At 46.5% G+C, this 22,621-nt stretch overlaps 1 protein-coding gene across 2 annotated transcripts in view; it reads left to right on the top strand.

Moving 5' to 3' along the window:
* Positions 1–19,208, top strand: part of TMEM108 (transmembrane protein 108) — a gene marked incomplete at both ends in the record, with an annotated part of 160,058 nt that extends 140,850 nt beyond the window's left edge. Inside the window, 3 exons of one of the 2 annotated variants that reach the window (XM_080817712.1) lie at positions 4,364–5,791; positions 13,201–13,355; positions 19,086–19,208. In XM_080817712.1, the coding sequence (XP_080673838.1) occupies positions 4,364–5,791; positions 13,201–13,355; positions 19,086–19,208 (1,706 nt within the window). The remainder of the gene's footprint in view (positions 1–4,363; positions 5,792–13,200; positions 13,356–19,085) is intronic. The other variant, XM_080817713.1, reaches the window with a different exon arrangement.
* Positions 19,209–22,621: the final 3,413 nt, after the last annotated feature.

Genomic DNA, 22,621 nt, shown 5'->3' with positions numbered 1-22,621 from the left:
TGCAACATCGTAGCAATTTTTATAATACAAATGAAAAGTTGCTTTGAAATAATGGGCGTGGTCCAGGCTGTGCCCCCAACCTGCTGTGTGTTTTTGGACAAGTCACTTTGCTCCTTCCATTGCCCCCTGTGTGAAATGAGGGAATTTGATTAAGTTACCTCTAGGGCCCCTCTTACTGTGACAGCTAAATGTCATCCTCCAAATGAAAATTCTTGGCACCCAGATGGCAATACCCATTCATTGTACCAAACAAAGTTTCACTCTAAAGTCTAAAGAAGGACTGAGAGGTAATTTAACAGTCTTCCTAGAAAGAAAAATAACTTCAAGGAATTAATTTAAAAAAGGAAGAAGGGGACAACAAAGGCAAATATTTATTTACACAGTAAGTCTTAAAGCAAGAAAGATTGTAATCATATATTTCCCAGCTAGGAGGATTTTAGCCCCTGGAATGCTCCTGGTGAGAAAGTCAAGAGCATTTCTTTCCCTAGTATTTTACAGACTACAATGTGTTAACCCTTCTACCTCTAGAATGCTGCAAAAGCTCTTCTGGAGGCCCGGGTGGCTCCTCTCCCACCTATCACTGGGATCTTTCAGGGTCTGTAAGCTTTGCATTGCCCTTAGTGCTGCTGCTGAAAGATTTCCATGTCCTTGGTCTCTGGTCTCTGATTTTCTCTCACATATCTGATGTTCTAGCCCAGGAAGCCAAGGGCCCTTAATTTTAACTCCAGCTGTTGCAGCAGCCACCAGCTGAGCACAGGCGTACCCTAAGAGCCCGTTGCCTGGGGCTTCTCTGACTAAGCCATACTGGCCATGGGCCTCATGCAGAAGAAAGGAATACAGAGGAACGAGCACCAGTGAAGTAGCCCTGAGCCAGTGGAGATGGGAGTGATGTAGGAAGTGGTGGGGTTTGGAGCCAACAGCCAAGAAAAAATTCTTTTTTTTTTTTAAAGATTTTATTTATTTATTTGACAGACAGAGATCACAAGTAGGCAGAGAAGCAGGCAGAGAGAGAGGAGGAAGCAGGCTCCCCGCTGAGCAGAGGGCCTGATGCAGGGCTCGATCCCAGGACCCTGGGATCATGACCTGAGCTGAAGGCAGAGGCTTTAACCCACTGAGCCACCCAGGCGCCCCCCAAGAAAAAATTCTTGAGACACCTTTGATGTGAAAGGTGATTTTATTAAAGCACGGGGACAGGACCCATGGGCAGAAAGAGCTGGTTGCACTGGGGTTGTGATGGGTGACTCATTATATACTTTCAAGTTTAGAGGGGATCAGACACAGCACAGCCTCCAAGGTATTTTGGAGACAAGGTTTCCAAGATCCTAAGGGGGCTAGCCAGTGTTAGGAAAAGGTCGTTTATTACTGTTTAGAAAAAACTCAGTCATGAGACCCTTCAGATGTATATCAGTGGGCCATATGCTTGAAGGATGATTGCTAACATGTATCTTGGGGGATAGAAACAAAGTTTCCAAAGGAATTTTTATATGTTAAAGAAGACTTAAAGGATCCTGGGGGATTGGGATAAGATTGCCTCTTGCCCTTAGCAAAATATTAACATCAAGGCAGCCGAGTTCCTAGAGAAATGTCACTGCCTGTATCAAGGATTTGTCAATGGGCTGTAAGTACTAAGGAAATTTAATTTTTCTTCTGCCTTTGTTTCCCACATCAAGAACTGCTGGGTAAGTGAATGCTCCTCTCACATAGAAAGTTTGAGGTGCAGTCTACTCAGCCCCTCAGAGGTCCCCAGCAAACACGAGGATCACATTTGATCAACTCATAACCTGTCCTCAGATTGGTTTTCTCTGTTTGACTCATCTCAGACTGCCATGGTCGTCCCCTCAAATCACTTCCCAAAATATTCTACCTGAACACAACTCTGCCTTTCCTTTTTCTGAGGGATCTCTAATGTAAGACATCTGTCTTAGCTCAGGCTGGCATAACAAAGTACCACAGGCTGGGGGTACTTAAACAACAGAAGGTTATTTTCCCACAGTTCTGGAGGCTAGAAGACCAAGATCGAGTTACTGACAGGATTGGCTTCTGATGAGACCTCTCCCTTTGACTTGAAGATGACCACCTTATTACCGTGTCCTCAGGTGGCCTTTCCTCTGTGTCCAAGCATCTCTGGTATCACTCTGTGTCTTCATCTCCTCTTCTAATAAAGACACCTGTCAGATTAGATTAGGGACCATCCTAAAGGCCTCATTTTGACTTAATAACCTCTTTAAAGGCCCTATTGCCAAACACAGTGACATTCTGAGGTACTAGAGGTTAGAGCTTCAACAAATGAATCTGGGGGACACACAGTTCAATCTTTAACACTTATACTGAACTAAGGGACTCATGAGCAAAACATAGGCTTGTAAGAGAATGTCCCTCAAAACCTCAGAGGTTAAGACTCCCAGCTCTAAGAATGGATTGTCCCTGTGGTATCTGGCTGCAAGAGAGGGGTTGGAATAATCCTGAACCGGTCAGAGCATTGCAGCACAGCAACTTCCTCCTCCTGCATTATCAGTGGTGGTTGGCCAGGAAAAGCATGCATTTTAGACACAGCTCGGTTTCATATACCGCAGCTATGATGGGACTTTAAACACGTTTGTTAATCTACCTGAGATCTCAATTTCCTACCCCATTGAGTGATTGTGAGGATTAAAAAGTATGAAAGACTGGGCCAGAGCAGATGCTCAGAAAATGGTTTTAAGATTGACTTGAATAAGCAGAGCTTACTGTTAATATGTGGTTTAGATTACCAAAGAAAGTTTAGAAAAAAAATAGTTTGCTTAGGACAAATTGTTGGTCCTAGAGACCAACAGTGCTACAGTCTGTTCAATCTTTTGTCCCTTGGCCTCCCTCCACCGACTAATTTAGAAATGCAAGGCGAGGTGAGCTGGTCCACACTCAGACTCCACCCCACACCCAAGATAGAGGTGGCTTCACTAGTAATCCTGGGCCTGTTTCAGAGGCATGCCAGATGATCTCCCCTTCTTTGTTTCTGAAAGCTCACCAGGACTGCTGCCTTCCCCTGTCAGCAGCTTTGCTGATCATCCCAGATACATAGAAATCACTGCCAGGATCCCTGCTTTGGCCATGCAGTGCTTGAATCTAGTGGGGGAGGGAGGATCCCAGACAGATCTCTACCATTGTCTGGGTGGCTAGCAGAGCTGAAGGAAGTACATGACAGTAACCAGGAAGGGCTTCATAAGAAAAAGGTGGAATTCACAGGTCAGAATTAGGCCTTAGAAGTCGATCAGGCCACCCATCAGCTGTTGAGACCAGTTCTTCCCAGCCCATGTATTGTACCAGAGTGGCCAGTTTTCCAGTTTATAATCTGAACAGATCCTATGTCTCACATTTATATGAGATGTATTATTTGTAAATTATTTGTATATGAGATGTATTATTTGTAAAGGAACAGATCCTATGTCTCACATTTATATGAGATGTATTATTTGTATGCTATTATGATTAATAAATCCACATATATTTAGAAGTATTTTTAAATTTCTAGGTTTTTGTTCCTGTACATTTTCTCAATGAACCAAAAGCATACACACTGATCATCATGTGAAATTCATGATTTTCTTTTAATGCTCAAAAGAGGTTCTCCTACTCAAAAGGCTGGGCATCACCAGTGATTTTCCACAGAGAGTTCAGCCACATGAGCGCCACAGGAAAAGCAGTTAACATTAATGACAACCATAAAACCAGCTGGTGTTCTTGGAGTGCATCTTCTCTTCCAGCTCTCTGCTAAGTGCTATGTGGGCACCAGATCTGGTCACCCACTGGACCTCTGTCCCCCTCTGCCTCTCACTGACCTATGGCACTGAGATTTCTCTGTTTTGTTTTAGGATTGTTTGTGGATTGATTTGAGCTCACTCAGAACCAGAGACTGCTCTGTCCATTTTTGTGTCCTCCAATGTCAAGGAGAGGTTAGAGACCCTCCTTACTTGCCCAGCGAATGGGACTGAATAAACAGATGTCTGACAATTTGTGCCTTTGTCCAGTCCATAAATGGAATATTCAGAAAAAGCATAAGAGTTGGTCAGCTCTGCCCGTAGAAGCCTTCCACATTTGACTCAGGCTGGCTCACACAGAGCTGCCAGCCTCCCTCTGATCAACCTGGCTTTGACCACTCCCTGGCTGCAGAGGGGCAGCAGGCATTCGGAGGCCATAATCTTTCCCACACCCAGCCCAGCCTGTTCTGAGAAGCTGCTCTTGGGGGTCAGGGTGGCAGTGTGGACCTCCAGAATGCTCCCAGTGTTCCCTTTAGCTCCCAGAGCACCACAGGTTCATGGGTAAGGAAGGTCCAGGCTCTGAGCAACTCCCCAGGTATTTCACCTCTTCTCTCTGTCTTCCTCTCAAGGCTTCCTCCTGATCTTGGCACTGACCGAAGCACTGGTATTTGCCACCCAGGAACCATCTCCCAGAGAATCTCTTCAGGTCCTCCCCTCAGGCACCACCCCAGACACCATGGTGACAGCAACCCTCAGCTCTACCAGACATTCTTCCATGGCAACTGCCCCCACTTCTGTGGGCTCACTGACCCCCCATCCCGATGGATCCTCCTCACAGGCTGCAGCTCCCATGGCAATGACAACGCCCCATCCAGATGGACGCCCTCCTACAAACACCGTCTCCACCATCATGGTGACAGCAACCACCCCACATTCTGAAGGCCCCCTAACCACAGGGCCCCTTCCTGCTGCCATGGCAACCACATCCTCCCACTCAGAGGGCCATCCCCAGGGGGAAGCTATGGCCACCATCCTGCTGACAAAGTCAACAGGAGCCACCAGCCGTCCCACCACAGCACCTACCCGGGCTACCACGCGCAGACCTCCCAGGCCCCCAGGCTCTTCCCGAAAGGGGACCAGCAGTTCATCACGCTCTGTCCTGCCCGCACCCAGTGGCCACTCTGGGAGGAAGGAAGGCCAGCGGGGACGAAATCAGAGCTCCACACATCTGGGGCAGAAGCGGCCCCTGGGGAAAATCTTTCAGATCTACAAAGGCAACTTTACAGGGTCTATAGAACCTGACCTGTCCACCCTCACTCCCAGGAACCCACTCTGGGGTTATTCTTCCTTGCCACAACCCCAGACAGTGGCCACAACCATGGCGCCCAGCAGGACCTCGTGGGCACCACCCACCACCCCCCTGGTGCCTGCAGAGGATAAGCCAGGCCTTAGCAGAGCAGACCAGGGGGGTGGTTCCACCTTCACCAGCCAAGGAGGGGAGCCGGACACCACAGTAGCCTCAGGTGCCCCTGCCAGTCCACAACCTGCCCCAGTGCCTTCTCAGCGCCCCCGCGGTGACCCACAGGATGGCCCCAGCCACAGTGACTCCTGGCTTACTGTCACCCCCGGCATCAACAGACCTCCATCTACCAGCTCTGGGGTCTTCACAGCCACCGCGGGGCCCACCCAGGCTGCCTTCAATGCCAGTGTCTCAGCCCCTTCCAAGGGGACCCCTCAGGGAACATCTTCAACCTCGCAGGCCCCAGCCCACCCCACCAGGGGCTCAGAAAGCACTGTTTCCCAAGCCAAGGAGGAGGCTACAACCACCCCCACCACGACCAACAGGGTGCCCAGTCCTCTCTCCACAGTGGTGTCCACAGCCACAGGAAATTTCCTCAACCGCCTAGTCCCTGCTGGGACCTGGAAGCCTGGAACAGCAGGGAATATATCCCATGTGGCCGAAGGGGACAAACCCCAGCACAGAGCCACCATCTGCCTGAGCAAGATGGACATCGCCTGGGTGATCCTGGCCATCAGCGTGCCCATCTCCTCCTGCTGTAAGTGCCTCACCCTCTCCTTACTCCTCCCCTTTTCCTTCCTCTCTTTCTATCACATCAACTTGTCTGTTCCCAGAGATCCTTTGCCCCAGAGCTGGGAAGTCCCTACCAAACAGGCAGCAAAACTTCCCAGAATTGTAGGAAACAAGGTGGCAGGACAAGAATCATGGCTTATCCCTACCCCTGGTCCCTTGCTCTGCCAGGCCATGGATCTGATGCCCACTCATAATAAAAAGAGAGCTCCCAGGAGTGGGGGAGAACCTTCCAAGTAGTCCAGTCAAGCTCTGAATTGTGCAGAAAGAAACACCAAGCTGGAGAGGTGCCATGGCTCACCCAGGAGCCCAAAGTTAAGTGAGGGATAGGTCTGGGATAGAGGGTCACCAACTTCCTTCCCATTGCTCTTGTCATGACACCATCCTGCCACACTCACCCTCAAGGGCAGCCTGCTAATGGCTGTAGTGACATGGCACCAAGACACCATAGGGGAACACTGGCACTTCTAAACATACAACCTGCAAGTAGTAGAGCCCTCACCTTCCTCTACCACTTCACATCCATCTTTCTGCCTATCTGTCCTCCTTTCCCTCATCTCTTCTCCTCCTGCTCTTTCTCTCTTTCTCCAAAAAAGGAGAGGAGGCTTTGATCTTGCAGGAATTTCTATTAGCCTTAGTAAAAGCAGCAGTTCCTATAGCTAAATTGAGAGCCTGAGAGTTACACATGAATTTAGCTATTTTCTCCCTCTTCCACAGTTTTATTTGTTCATGGATGGTGTGAGCTGGATGCAGTATGGACTGCATTGCTTCCACCTCCATGCTGCTACCTGTCACTCCTTTAATGAGAAATTGAGAAATCCTTCCTCCTGACCTCACCACAAAGTACCTGATTTAAACACTCAGAATATTGGGGCTTCCTTTATGTCTTCCCCATGTACTTGATCCTAGATTCTTAGAGTTTCTCTGATAAACTCACAAGAATCCTCACTAATTTTAGCTTCCCCCACCCCTCCACGGTTATTGGCTGGCCTCCTTCTGAACCCTTCCAGGGGTGAGAAACCCCCTATGCTCCTCAGTCATTGGACAGCCCATTCTCCTTTGACTCCCTCAGGTTATTACCCAGCTCTCCTGGAAGCCTGACATTTGTCTCTTTGTAATTTTCACTCTGTGGCCCTAAGCCATGCCCTCTGAAACCATACAAAATCAGTCTAACTACCAATTCCTGAAACATTTGAAATGGTGCTCAAAGACAGCTTTTCCTTTTCTAAGCCGCTCATCCCTATTGCTTCAAATCTCACATTGCCCTGGCCCTACCCCATCATCTCCCGCTCCGGATGACCACAAGTTTAGCCCTGCTCTCCCAGTAGGGAGCATAGTGTTCCACATGGCCAGCCATGACAGAGGAGAGCAGGTGGTGTTTCCTTTGTTCTGGACACTTCAGTCACACTCAGGAAGCCAACACTGATACCAGCTCTGTCCGTTATACTAACTATCACATCATACCATGGGCTCATGCTGATCTCAATAAGAATGAAGCCCCAGAAACTTTCCACAGAGGAGGCTGTTAAGCTGCTCTCCCAGCCTTTCCTCATACCATGGGTCATTTGAACATTAGTCCAGGAGGTATATGCCTTTAACATGAGCATAATTTCTACTTGGCGTTGTACCAACAAGATCTTTTAAAATCTAGATCCTGGATTCTTTCCAGAAGTCACCTCTCCCAGCTTTTTGTTTTCTTTTAGTTGAAAAGCAAAGCAAACTTTTCATGTCAAAGGTGGGCAATCTACTTCTGCTCAAGGACCCAATTTAGGAAAAGTGAAAATGTTTGCAGGTTGCATATTTTATTCTTTCATTAAGTGCCTTTATTGTCTCTCATAGAAACACACATGAATGCTTAAAACTGTGATTGTCCACTTCTAAAACAGAAGAATGATAATGAGAAAATGTAGTTCTATTAGCCAATAAATTATTAATAATAGTCATATTTGAGAAGTAACCACATTAGAGACCATTTTTTAGATTTTTCATTCTTTAAGTGTCTCTAGAAGCTTTAGTTTACAAAGTGAGTTCTCATTATTTTTAACCAAGCCATCTGTAAAACAGACTAGTCAGAGGAATAAAAAACATAATAAACACGCTATGCAAGGAACATACCTTATAGGCAGGGACTAAGTAAGTCTTCAGGTGAACTGACTTGCCCAGGGTCCCAATCACATAAGTCATCTCAGATCCGGTGGTAGAATCTGTTGTGATTCAACACAATATTTTCCAAGTGCCCCTTGTGTGCCAGGCACTATGCCACGCACTAGGGAATTGAGATATCTGATGTGGCTGCCTCCCCCAGCTCCCAGAGCCTTCTCCCCACCTAGGCCTTTCTCTTTGCCTGAGCTGGACAGCACAGAGTAGATCTAGGCTTCACCCCACAGGCCACACCCACCTGTTTTACAGTTCTAACAAGACTTCTACAGCCCTTTTTGCCATGTGTGAGTTTGAAATTAGATCTTACTGCAAAGTCAGAAAACCCAAGGGCTGCCTAAACCATGCATAATAATGTCAGCCAAGACAGAAACCAGGACACAGCCTGAAACTGCACATAGAGAATGCTTCCAGCACTCTGAAAGAGGCTTCAGATGCTGGAGTAGAAAGTACTACTTTGTAAAGTTAGCTATCAACCCTTTGTTCAAAGTGGACTCTCACAGCCCCTTGAAACCACAGACTCCATGTCCTTCAGCATCTGTCTTGCATTCCCAGTGTGCACTTGGGAGGCTCCCCTAAGCCCTACTTGCCAAGATCCCTGCCTTAGTCCTAGCTGCCTCCACATAGAGTTCCCTATCCTTAGTCATGGCCCCAGCTCCTGTTGGGGCCCGGTGAAGACCCTGATGCAAGAGACATCAAGATAGAATACTTGTCCAGACTCAAAATACCGTGCTCTTTCAAAGCACAGATGAGTAAATATCCAGGCTGCTTTCATAGCTTAATCCCACTCCAGTTATCAGATAAGCAGACCTCTTCCAGCAGCTGCATTTATCCCTAAAGCTCACTCTACTGCCCTCAAAGAAGGGTCTTCATTGCCAGTTTGCCATATATTTCAGGCAGTCTGGGTCAGTAGCAAAGTGCACGCATAGATTTCCTCACATCTGGCTTTTTAGACCAGCCCTGACCTTGTCCCTGCTTTCCTCCATGTACCAGAAACCAGATTTCAGGAGGCCAGAGTTGCTAGGCAGGTGGTTGAATCCCCTGCTTCTGTTGGAAACAGGGGGTTATCATAGCAAATCTCAGGCCTGCCCAAAAAGGGCTGTCATCAGTTCCACCAACCCTTCCAGATCGAAAGCCCTATCCAATGGCTGGAAAGATACATGTGCGAGGACTGAGAAATGCTTTGTCTCCTGAGCCATGCCAGAGACAGCCACACAGGGGTTCAGATGTGCTGAAAACCAAAACTGATTGGATCCAGGCCACATTTGGCTAGGGCAGAGATGCCATGTGGCTCTTGAGCTGGTCTCTGCTGCCACCATCAGGATGCAAAGAGCCCACCACCTTCTTTTAGAACCCTCTGGGCCTAGCACTGAATTGATCCTCACACACCCCAGTCAGCGCTCTGGGCTTTCATCAGGAGGTCAGTTTTGTGGCACATACCAAATCCATTCTCAAGAGTGTCTTCACCCCGCCTCCCTGAAAAAGATGAAAGACTTTATGGATGGTGAGAACCGGAACCAGACCAGCTGCAGATGTTTTTCACCACCAATCTAGGTTGAGCCTGGCTGAAACAGAGTAACACCTCTCTCTGCCCCAGATGTGTGAGGGTCCATGTGCACTGCGCCCCAGAGCATTCTGGCTTCATTCCAGATTGGCGGTGAATGCCATTAGATATATGTATCTCTTACAGGTCCCAAATGACTTTGTAGTTATTACATAAGAAAACATGGGTCAGAGTTACTCTTTCCATGAAAAGAGTAGAATAAATTGGAATGAGAAGGAAGTGTGACCAGAAGGGTGGAAGGAAGTGTGTCTCCTTGGGGTTTGTGAGCTAACTGAAGCAAGGGGGATGTGGAGTAGCCCCAAGGCCAGGTGGGGTTGTCCAGGGGCTGCCACCTCAGCTGGACCAGAGTGCCATGTTCTCACACCTCTTCTCTGTGCTTCCCAACCAGCACCCCCTGCTGGGAGCCTTCTAGGCTCACCCACCAGGATGGGGAGCTGACCGTAAGCCCCCAAACCTGGTTTCCCGAGACCTATAGCCTCATGTCCAGCCTGGCATCCTTCCATACCCTGAGGCCTCCCTGAGCCTCCTGCCCGAACCCCCAAAGAAAGGAAGTGATTGTCCACAAGCTAGGCTGGTCCCTCAGGCTGGCACCACTGGACAAATCCTCCCTTCCAAAATGTCAGCTTTCTCATCTTCAAAGTGAAGGAGCCAAACTGAAATATGTGACAGCTCCCTGTCTTCTAACCTTTTTAAAACATTAAACCTGCACACATCCCTGGAGAAGAGGCCTGGTATAATAGAAAGACTTGGCTCATGGAATCAAATATGTCACAGCACCTCTCCTGCCAGTCACCTGTGGGGCTTGGACACGTTACTTAACCATTGGCCCAGTGTTTTCTCACCTATACAAATAGAATTAATATCCACTGTGTTAGCTCAGGGCCTTCAAGAGGCAGATGCCAGGGGTATCTGGGTGGCTCAGTCGGTTAAGCATCTGACCCTTGGTTTCGGCTTGGGTCATGATCTCAGGGTCATGAGATCAAGCCCTGCATTGGGCTCTGCACTGAGTGTGCTGCTCAGTTGGGATTCCCTCTCTCCTCCCTCTCCCCTTCCCTGCTCACACTCTCTCTGCCTCCTTCTCTCTCTCTTTTTTTTTAAAAAAAAAAGGCAGGTGATGGCATGGGCTTGTGTTTGCACAGAGTTGTGTCATTTACAAGTGCTTCCCCATGCCTCAGATGTGTTCCCTGCAGTGTTCAGGGCAATATAAGACAACAAGCATTTCCCTGAGGGTCACAGAGACCCAGGTCAAGTTCCATTAATTACCTGAGTGATCAAGATCAATTTTGTTAACTTCCATGAGCTTCATTTGCCTCTTCTGCAAAGAGGAAGAGTAACAGTACATTCCTGAGAGAGCGATTTTTGTGGGTTAACTCAGACTGTAAAGTGCCTAGGTAAACACTGGACATATATTAGCGACTCCATAAGTCTGAATTGTACTTTTTCTTGGATGAAAGTTCAGGGCAGCAAAATAATGAAAGTTCTAAATCACAGGTGGTTCCTTGGCCTTGAGCCACTCAATAGTCATGTAGCCCAGTTTTTCTTTCTCTTGTGGAGGGTGCTGTAAGAAGAAGAAGAAAACTCTCATTAAATAAGTACTGACTGTGCACCAGGCGGTGCGCTCAGCATTTTGCGTTCACCATCTCTAGCTCTCATTACAGCCCTGTGAGTCCATAGTAGTCAAGTGTGCAGAAGTGACTTACCTAATGTAACACGCAGCAGAGTCAGACTTGAACCCAGGCCTTTTAGACTCCATGCCCAAGTTCTTTCTGTGGCCAGGCCAGCTTCTATTGTAAATGAAATAGCACTCAAGAGGCATTGGGAATTCCCTGAGAGAAACAATCAGGCCTGAAGCACTAACAACATTTGAGGGGAGAAAACTAGGAACAGAGCTCCCTGTTCCAACCCCCCAGACCATCCTGCAACAGGGCCAGCTCTTCCCACAAGGCAGAGTCCTGGTCCTGTGTCCTAAACAGGCCCAGGCTCTGGAGCCAGGGGCAGTGTGGGCTTGAGGGAGCACTGGACTGGGGGTCAGAGGACCTAGACTCTGCAACCCGTCCCAACACAGGTTAGTAGCTTTATGGCTTCTGTTTCACCAGTTTGAATTCCCCCAGGCTGTTTCACCATCCCAGTTCCAGGAACAGGATGGAAAGGTAGTGACAGTGAAGAATAAAGGTGCCAGAAAGGGGAGACAGGACCTGAGGCCTTGCTCCAGCCCTGCCATTCACAGACCTGTGACCTGTGGCAAGTCAGTGGGATGCTTTGGACCAGTCTTCTCATCTGTAAAATAAGGAGATGCCCTACATTAGCATTTTCAGACTGAGCTCTACAACTCCCCACCTCACCGCCATTCATCCTTCAATCATGTCCTTCTTTGGAAGGAAGGGAGAGAAGAAAAAAGGAGAGCTTGAGTTTGGAAATTTTTCAATATTTGGAAGTCTATACCAGCCAGTCTGAAATTTCTTTTAGCTCAAACATTCAGAAATGTCCTTTATATCTTTAAAACTTTTTTAAGGGTACCTAGAAAAATAGTGAGCAAATGAGAAGTCTTTCTGATCAAAGCAGATCAGATCAATAGAAACTTGCCCAATCTCTTGCCCTTGCCTGGAGGTCTTTTCAGGTTGAGATGCCAGCAAGGCTAGCAGCTGAGAAGAGAGCTACAGAAATCCTGTTATCCCACAGGGACTGAAGCGGTGGGCCCTGAGGTCTCAGCCTATATGGATGCCAACTTTAGCAGATACCCCACACCCTGACATGTACAGGCCCCTTGATGCTGGCCAAATCCTCAGGCTGCCTTGGACAGAGCTGGCACTCTGCTGCCCCCTGGTGGTCATTGCCATGACGGCGCCAGCCTCTGAACTGCCAGATCTGGGGTCCCCTCTCCCCAGCACAGATGGTCATCACCTCCAAGATGTTGACTGCAGCCCTGCCCACCCCTGGCCTGGAGTTTCACCCACCCCACAGACTATGATGATGGTAATCCTGGCAGGGAAATGCCCAATTTTCATTTACTGGCTTCTCCCCAAGAAGGCTGCTGTCATCCTTGTTAAAGCATTACTCACAGCACTATGTGAGCCTGGACAGGCCACCTTACCTCCCCAACCTCAGAAGCCTTCCCTCTTGGCAAGCTGAAGCCCCTCTGTTCACATACCTGTTCGTTCACAACATCCAAATATACTCAATCCTCCCTGGGGCTCCATAAGTCTCAGAGATTGGACAGATAGGATCACACATTGAGGAAAGCCTTTCATGATCACCCTAAAGCATTCTCTCCTCAACTCCTCTCCATTGGCTCCCTCACTTCACCCTGTTTTATTTTCTTTAAACAATTATTGCTGTCTGAATTTACCTTATATTCGTTTTGTTTATTATATATCATGTGACCCTCTCTGTGCTCCTCCATACACAAACTAGGAGGGATGTTTATGACACAGCGCAGCCTTGTCTTTTTTTCACTCCCTCTCTCCCAGAACCTGGCCTGAAGTTGGCATTCAATGTGTGTAGATAGTTGTTGAACCAACAAACAAATTAACAAATGGGGTAAGTGGCTGAATATATGGCCATCACATATTCACCTGGAGACTTGCTTCTGTCACTCAGCAATGCTGGCCCCATGCTTGTCTCCCTCCCCCCATCTCTAACTTGGACTCTCTCTACAGCTGTCTTGCTGACAGTGTGCTGCCTGAGGAGGAAGAAAAAGACGGCCAATCCAGAGAACAACCTGAGCTACTGGAACAATGCCATCACCATGGACTACTTCAACAAGCATGCCGTGGAGTTACCAAGGGAGATCCAGTCCCTTGAAACCTCTGAGGTAACAAGCCCCAAACCATGAGGTGCCCCTGGAAGGTCCAGCCCCACCACAGGGAATAGCACAGGCCGCAGAGTAACCCACAGAGCATCTGCTTGTTTCTTAGTGTCTTGTTCCTCAAAGAATGGTCCATAGACCAGTAGCAGCAGCACCCAGAAAACTACAGGCCCCATACCAGCCCTGCTGAATCAATCTGTATTTTAGCAAGAATTCCCAGGTGCTTCCTATGCATGTTAAAGTTCGGGAAGCACTGTTCTTGAGACCCCTGGGTTGCTGGGAACAATTCAATAAGTATTCGTTGAGAATCCATTTTGTGGCAGACAGTCTCTGGGGATTATGAAGATGAGAGCTTCGGGCCCAGATTCCAAGATGTGGTTGAGGTGTGAGCCCCAAGCATCATTCAAAAGCGGACAAACTAGGGGAGATACAAGAAGAGTTGCAGAGAGCTGTAGAAATCTAGGAGAAGAAAGCCTTTGCAGTGGGGGTTAGGAAGGTTAAATGGATTTTGACAGGCATTCCAACAAAGGAAGTAACCTGAATAAAGGTGGGAATGTGGGCTGCACGCAGCATATCATGGGAGAACAGAATACGTTGGGTCAGGAAATATTACCCAAAATACCCATCTGGCCAGTGAGAGAACTAGGATTTGATCGGGTGCTCCTTCCCCTCTCACACAGAAGGTGGGGGCAGAGGCCAGGGCACAGCAGGAAAGGTAGATTGATTAGGCGTGGGCTTGAATAGGCTTGAATGGAGTTTATACTTCAGTCTTGGGTAGTGGAGGGTCATTGAAAGTTTTGAGCTTTGTGTGAGCTGGTTTTAAAAAGATTGTGCTGATGGCCTGGTGAAGGTACACTATATGTACTTGGTGAACGGCTAGGAAAGAGAGGTAGGGTGGTTTAATGGATGAATGAATGGATGGGAGGACAGGCAGGAAGACAGACTCAAAATAAGGCGGCCAACTAGAATGCAATCGAGATGGCCTGGGAGATAAATGGCAGACATCTGAGTAAAAGCAGTGAGAGCTGCGAAGAGTTCTGGAGACAGTCCCTTCTTCCCCTGTGGATCCATCCCCCACAGCATCTAGGGTGGGCTTTTATAAACATAAATGTGATCACATCACTCCCAAACTCAGAATCCTTTAGTAGCTTCCTGATGCTCTTAAGTTAAAGTTCACAGTCTTCTGAAGGGCCCATGAGGTGGGCCTGGCCCTGGCCCAACCATTCAGCCTCACATCTCCATCTCATCTGCTGAGCTCCAGCCACCCTGGATTTCTTTTCATTTCTTTATAACACCAAGTTACACCCCATTCTGGGGCTGTGCATGACTGTTCCTTCTACTGGGATGTGTTCTGTCCCTCCTCAGTGCCTCTTCCTTTGTTCATCTCAGTAACTCCTACCCATTGTTCAGGCCCAGTCTAACTGTCACTTCCTCAGAGAGACCTTCCCTGACCTGCCACGCTGGGCTCTGCTCTCCTAACATATGGTCGCAGCTCCTTATGCTTTTTTCCATCATGGCACTTACCAGAGTTGTAAGGATGTAGCTGCTGACCTGATAATTAGTTTAATATTTCACTCCCCAACTAGAATACCCAGTTGCTTCCACACTGTAAAACCCAGGAGTCAGTTCTAAGCATTCCTCTTACTCAATCTACCAGCAGCATCAGCACCGTCATTTTCTCCTCAGAAAGTTTCTGTCTTCACCCCAGCCTGTCCTGGCTCTCCTCCACCTTTCAGCAGCTCCTTCTCAGTCTCCGTCACTGGCTCCCAGTCCTTTGGCTAGCCTCTAATCACTGCAGTGCCCGGGGTCAGCCTTCCCACTGCTTCTCTTCTCTCTGCTTAGTTTCATGACTTTAAATATTATCTCTGCACCATTGACTTGCAATTTCCACCTCTGATCTTGACGTTTCCCCTGCACTCAGACTCATGTACCTAGCTACTGCTGTGCATGTCTCATGGGCATCTCAAATTCAACATTCCCAAGATTGAACTGCTGACTTCCCCTCCCCACCCAAACACCCAGAAGTTCCCTGGTGTTTCTCATTACATAAATGGCATTGCCAGCCCCCTTCTCCTCTCACACACTCCACATCCAGTCTATCAGCAGATCCTCTTGGTTCTTCCAATATAGGAGTACTTCTCACCACCCACATTGCTGCCTCCCTCAAATCATGGATCGCTGCAGTAACTTCTGAAAACAAGGTATCTGCTACCATCTTGCCTCCTGTCCTCCACATGGTAGCCAAATGATCTTCTCAAGGAAGGACTCCATGTCTGCCATGTCTCCCAACCCTCAAATGGCTCCTCTTCACACTTCGAACAAAATCCAGATTCTTCTTACCAGACCCTTCACAGGCTGGCCCTGCCCACCTCCCTGGCCCCCTCCTGCCAGACCTCCCACTGAGCACACACTTGAGCCACTACCAGCCTTTGGCTCTTCCTCATCACAGTCTTTCCAAAAACGCAAGATTTCTCTTGCACCTGTGTAGAATGTTCTTTTCCTGGTTCCATCCCTCACTTCCTTCAGGTCTCTGTTCCAGTGCTGCATCTTCAGGGAAACTTTCCCTGACTTCTCTATACAGAGTAGAAGCCCACCTCCACCCCATGGTTTTCTATCTTCTTTTCTGCTTTTTTTTTCTTCAGAGCACTTCTCACCACCTGACACTGCATCATTCTCTGTTGACTGGCCCATTATCTGTCTCTTCGTAGAGTATAAGCTGCCTGAGGGCAGAAGTTTGTTCTCACTGCTCTATCCCTAGCACCTAGAACAGTGCCCAGAACATGGTAGGTACTTGGTAAATGTTTATCACATGAATGAACCATAAGTTTTATTCACGATTGACTCATCACCCAGCCAAAGCCTAACACACAGTGGAAGCTTAATAAAAATGTTGAACCAAAGGACAGAGCAACAGGCTTCATGAAAGCACTGGCCTTTAGTGTGGTCAGTATACATCTTGCATAGCAAAATTAGTAACTACACTTATTGTGGTGAGCATTTCACAATGTACATAATTGTCGAATCACTTTGTTATAACCCTGAAACTAATATAATATTATATGTCAACTATGCTTCAATAAAAAATAAAAATGCTTTTAGAAATGTTCCTGGCGAGGATGCAGAGAAAGGGGAACCCTCCTACACTGTTGGTGGGAATGCAAGTTAGTGCAGCCACTCTGGAAAACAGTATGGAGGTTCCTCAAAAAGTTGAAAATAGAACTACTCCAGCAATTGCACACACACATATATATACACACATATATATGTATACACACACACACACACACACATATATAATGGAATATTATGCTGCCAACAAAAAACCCGAAATCTTGCCATTTGCAACGACATGGATGGAACTAGAGGCTATTATGCTAAGCAAAATAAGTCAATCAGAGAAAGACAATTATCATGTGATCTCACCGATAGGATGAATTTGAGAAACAAGACAGAGGATCATAGGGGAAGGGAGGGAAAAATCAAGACAAAACCAGAGAGGGAGATAAACCATAGAGACTCAATCTCAGGAAACAAACTGAGGGTTGCTGGAGGGGATAAGTGTGGGAGGGATGGGGTGGCTGGGTGATGGACATTGGGGAGGGTATGTGCTATGAATTATGTAAGTAACTGATGAATCACAGACCTGTACCCCTGAAATAAATAATATATTATATATTAATATTTTTTTAAAAGTGTTCCTGAGAACTATTCTAGTGAGTAAAAAAATGGGTAAGTTGGCAAAGGGGCTGGCCACATTTTGAGTGTGGGCTCTGAATCTCTGAACTCTAAATTTCTCATATTCTCTTTGCAAACTGGTAAATGAAAATCAAAGCCAAAGGACAGTGTCTGTGAGCTTACTATAGAAAAGGCCATGCTTATGCAGCATCCCAGTTAGTCATTCCAGCCCAGAGCACTGGGGCTGCCATCGGACAAAAGCCAGAGGTTCTAGTAGAGGCTGCCGCACCCATCCACCCAACCCACCCCTGCCATAGTCACCATCCCAGGTCAGGAGATTGCAAGAAAACCAGCAACAGGAAGGTCAGTTTGGCTTCAGAATGGGTTTTATCACTGTTTCCCTCCCAGCAGGTCGGCTGCCCTCATTCTGCTTTATTTAGAGTAATGTTACAATTTGTTCCAACTCCCTGGGTACACGCAGGCCCTGCAGACCACCCATAGCACGGTCATGCAGTCACAGGGCATCTGCCCCGCACACCACAGCCTGAGGCTGCACTCACAGCCTGCTGTGTAGCTGCCAGCTTTGGTGGCTGCCAAGTGCTTTGCCTAAGCAAGTTTCTCTGGTGCCCTGCTCCCCGTCTGGGTTAATGAAAGCAGCAAAACACAAATCCAGGCTGTACAAGCAAAATTGTAATGCTCAAAATGTGCCTGGAAATTTTTACATACTTTTTATCCCCCTCTTCCAGCCGTTCCTCCTTTTTTGTTTGTTTTTTTTTTTTTTCTTGTCGGTTATTTTCTAAGTAAATTTCTCTTTCACACCGTGGGAAGTATCTACACAGTTCACCCTTGGTGAACACTAGCTTTGTAAGAACTGTAGAATGACACGCCAGATCTCGACCGCAAAATTTCCCTCCACAGCTCAACCCAAAGCCAAGTGGAGAAAGGGGATGCCCTGTTTTCCTTACTCAGAGGGCTGACCCTATGTCTACCTCTCAGATGGACACTCAGTCAATTCCAGACATTGAAGAAAATTTTTATCTTCTGAAAAGGCATTTCACCAACAAATGGCCTTTCTTCCTTTCTCTCCTTATTTTCCATAAGGCAATATGTACTCCCCCAAAATTATACATGTTTTGCTTAAAATAAAGTTCAGAGAATTAATCATATCTTCTTCAAGTGAAGACATCTAAGCAAGTCTGGCCTAAGCCAGTTCTACCTTGGCATATTACTGAGTCTTTGCCCTGAAGTAGCCTACAGGTTCTGAGACAGCAGTTTTTTAGAATTGGAACAAGCTAATTTTTCCCCTGAATTAATCCCTGGGCCTGACCCTGAGTACAGATGTCTAGTGGACCACAAATGCTTGTAATCCTTGTTCGTTGAAGCCAAGACTGTTCAGAAGACCTGATCAGTGAATTGCTTATCTCTAGGCTTTTCCATTTCTGGGACTGTGTAGACAGACTGAATTTTTCACTAACCACTTACTGTCACGTAGAGACTCATATCTCTTCACCTCAGGACATCTAGTGCTACAAGAAATGGGGCAATAATTCTGACCAGGCTCTGGGAGGACTCAGGAGGGGGAGGAATGAGCCCTTAAAGGCTCAGACAGGTGGGTGCTAGGAGAGGAAAGAGGTGAGAAGTTTAGGGTGTGAAAGTGCAGGGAGGAAAAGCAGCCAGGTCTCCCAGAAAGCTGTGAGAAAGAGGCAGGAATGAGAGTCCAGGGCCCACACAGACCCAGTTTTGCCCACGAGGGCAGTAAGCCATGTGCTATGTGTCATGCACGGCAAGCCCTCTCGGACTTCTACACGGAGAGCAATGCCATCTCTGGCAACCTGAGCTGGGAGTCATTCAGGGAGCAGGAAATCTTTTCCAGAAGCTACTATAAAAATCTGAAGGAAGAACAGAGAGGGCTCTGCACTTCAGCATTGGCAGTGAGGACAATGAAAATGTTTACCAAGCAATCTCATGTGGAAATGGATGTCCTTGTGTGTGTTTTTCTTTATAAATGGCCACCACCTGAAACCTCCTAGTACATACTATCTCCTCCCTCCCTCCTCCCAGGACCAGCTCTCGGAACCCCGATCCCCAGCCAATGGTGACTACAGAGACACTGGGATGGTCCTCGTCAACCCCTTCTGCCAAGAAACACTGTTTGTGGGAAATGATCAAGTATCAGAGATCTAACCGCAGCAGCCCTCGCTTTGCTGTTCCCTACCTTTCGTCTCTAAATTATAAATATACAAATATATATTATAAATATAATCTTTGTGTAACCCTGACTTAATAAGAAACATTTTCAGCTTTTTTTTCCTAAGAATTGTCAACATCTTTTTTATAAGTGTGGTTTAAAAAAAAAACTTTACAGATTGATCTGTGGCTTTATAAAATAAAGGTATTTCTAAGCAAAGCAGTTGCATTGATTGCTTCTCTTAATAACTGTCCTTGAGCATTTGGGGGTCCCAGCAGCCCCAGACAGGTGAGGGAAGAGACAGACCTGTAGAAGTGAAATGTTAAAATGGTCACAAGCACGGCCCTTCGAGTGCTTCTTAAAGCTCCGATTCTTCTTGATTCAGTGGAACCCCATTTCCTCCCCTCCTTATGCACACCAGCGAAGGCAACTGGGCCACCTAGGGAGAAGCAGCAGACCCGCACACAGAGCAGGAAAAGGGAACATCTCATCACCCCCCCACCCCACCCCCCACCCCCGTGAATGAGTACCCTGCACTCGCACAGTGGCACCATTGGCTGTCAAGGCTAATTCTGTCTGAGTTCAGGACAGCAGGCAGGAGCACACAGCCCTCAGGAGTCTGTGGAGGACATCCGGCATCCCAAGGCCACATCCCCCTAACGTCACACGACAGGGAGCTTCCACTATGCTAAACAACAGGACTGCCTTGCGCTGGCGGACAAAAAAGCACCCCCCACCCCCCCCCACCCCTGCCAAGCACATTCCTGCTTCCTCTCCATCACCCACATCTGCTTTCAAACTTGTGCCTTTCTCTGGAGATGGTTTAGATGTGGATCCTAACCCTGGAGCTTGGGAATACTTGCCCTTCTTCAAGGATCAAATGTTTATTGGGGTTCAGCTTTGTTTTCTCAAAAGGCATCTCACTGTGCCCCTGAGGAAGATGCTTATGTAAGAGACCTTGAAGCGTGAAGCTGTAATTTTCTAAACCCTCCTGCGATCTTACAAAAACAAGATTGCTAAAGTGGATCACTTGGGAGAAGACATCATTTTTTCCCTCCTCAGCACTGCAGACCTGCTAGTAGGTCCGCAGATGGGCTTCCTACCCAGTGCTCATTTCCTAGTCTCCCCTGCATGGCTGTCTTCACAGGTGGTGAGCCAGCCACCTCCCCCGCCCACACTCAGGAGGAGTCAGACCCGTAGAGATGTACCAGGGGCTTCCACAGATGGCTGCTTCTTACTTTTTTTCCTAGTAGATGGTGGGGAGAGAAGAGAACTGCTTTGACTCTTTCTCTAAAAGAAAATTAGTTTGATAGTATATTTTGAATATAGATGTTCTTATAGTCAGATTGGGAATTGACTTGAATGTTGATTCATATGTTCGTGTTGTTACTGTGGTCTTTTTATCATAACTTTCCTTTCTTCATACGTTTCCTTTAAAAAAAAAAAAAAAGATGGCCTTCAAAAATGTGTGTTCTCAATGTTGTATGGATCTACTTAACATGAGTTTGGTGGTTGTCTCTCTTTAAAGATTCTTCAACCCACAACGAAGCAGGTTAAATGTTGCTCTGAGATTCATTTGCCAGCGTGCTGCTGTCTGATCTTTTAACCTTATATTTCTGTCAGCTATTGCATTTACTATAGCAATGTGTGTGTGTATATAAAGAAATCTGTTTGTAAAGTAAAACTATATATAATATATGTAATCAAAGATACATATGTTATATATATATATATATATATGTGGATGTATGACTTATTTTTCCTTATCCACAGAATTCAACTAACATGTATATATAAATAAACTTATTTTATTAGCCAGAGGATTAAGTTGCTAATACATTTTGCATTCTTTTCATTTTTAAATAATTTTTAAGTCTTCCTTAAGGACTGACACTGTTTAATATTCATCTGTATTTTTTCATCTATTTTAACAATAAGTTGGGTTTTATGAGTGTAATGAGCTAATAGGATTAGCAATTTGTCATTTGATTATACAAATCCTTTAGAGCATGTTTGTGATTTCTTCAAAAGAGAATCATCTCTCTCTAGGTCTTTGAAAACATTGGTGTCAAGTAAGGTACATCCCTTTTCTCTCCTCTTCCTTCCCTGGGGCTGGGGGTTTTGCTGTACATATCTTTGGGTAAGAGAAAGCTGGAGTTAACCTGGGCACTGGAAGTTATCATTCTGTAGAAAATAACAGTCGTAAACATGACACCTGTGCAAACAACTTAATCAGTATCCTAACCCTTTATTTAGCCTTGGATGACATACCCTGGAATTCCTACAGTTCCTCGAGACCCAGTGTTAGGAGGATGTTATTATAACAGTCTGGTGGGTGCTGTAGGTCCTACAGGGTGTACCAGAGGTAGACATCTAAAGAAATAAGGGACACTACCAGCTTTTACTTGATCAAGTTGGTTCCTTAAACTGTTAATCATACAACCAACATTGATATTTATAAAGTATCTTCTGTGTCATCTCAAATAGATAAAGTAGAAGGGGAAAAAAGAGTTGTGGTGTCTTTATCAGCAAGGAAGAGCACATAGAATATTCCAGTAAGTAATAGTAGTTTTAAACTCTGCTCATGTGATTTTGGATGCTACCCTAGTTATCTAGGTGTTCAGAGACCAAGGGGGTCCTAGATAAGTCACTAGGAGTGACTCTTCTGACTAGAAGTCAGAAGAGGCCTTCTCATCCCAGCTCTGCTGCTTTCTGAACAGGAGACCTTGGACAAGCCATTGGAGCGTTCAGGGTCCTCATCACATAAGGAATTAATAAACCATCTTTTGACATGTGATGGTATTTCTGAAGTTGTGCAGTGCACAACTCAAATAGTAGCACATGTCAACCCTCTATCTACCTCCTAAGGTTGATTTGAGAATTCAGTGAAATAAAGTATGGAAGCCACATACAACACTAGGATAGATTCAATACATACTAGAAGTTGGCTCCCTTCCCCTTCTTTCACTTGAGGTATGTTCCCATGTTGCAGAATTTGGGAGAAATATCCAGCTCTGGGTTTTGGCTACTAGGTTTCTCTGGGATAAAACTTAAATGCAGTGGGGTTTAGGTCCATTTTGTGATCTCAGAAGATCTTTTCTAGACCCAGAAAATCATTGAAGATGTGAATTCAACATGCCTTAGTAGATGCTTACCGTAGGAATTAAAACCCAGGGTGTGTCATCAAAACCTAACTCAAAGCACCCTTAAAGAGCTTACTGGAAAACCTTCTCTTTGTTCTTATTTATTAGTTTTCTGGCAAATGGAGAAACAGAAGTGTACAGAACAGCTACAGCATAATAGGTGCCCAAAACGTGTGGGACCCGAATTTGCCCAGGATCCCTCGTCTAGTGCATTAGAGAAAGCTCAGGCCAGTGCATGGAAGTAAGGTCCAGAGAAGTGGAGCAAC

The sequence above is a fragment of the Martes martes genome (genome assembly GCF_963455335.1).
Source record: "Martes martes genome assembly, chromosome: 1".
In the NCBI taxonomy this organism is placed as follows: Eukaryota; Metazoa; Chordata; class Mammalia; order Carnivora; family Mustelidae; genus Martes; species Martes martes.
This window is presented reverse-complemented; position numbering and strand designations above follow the sequence as displayed.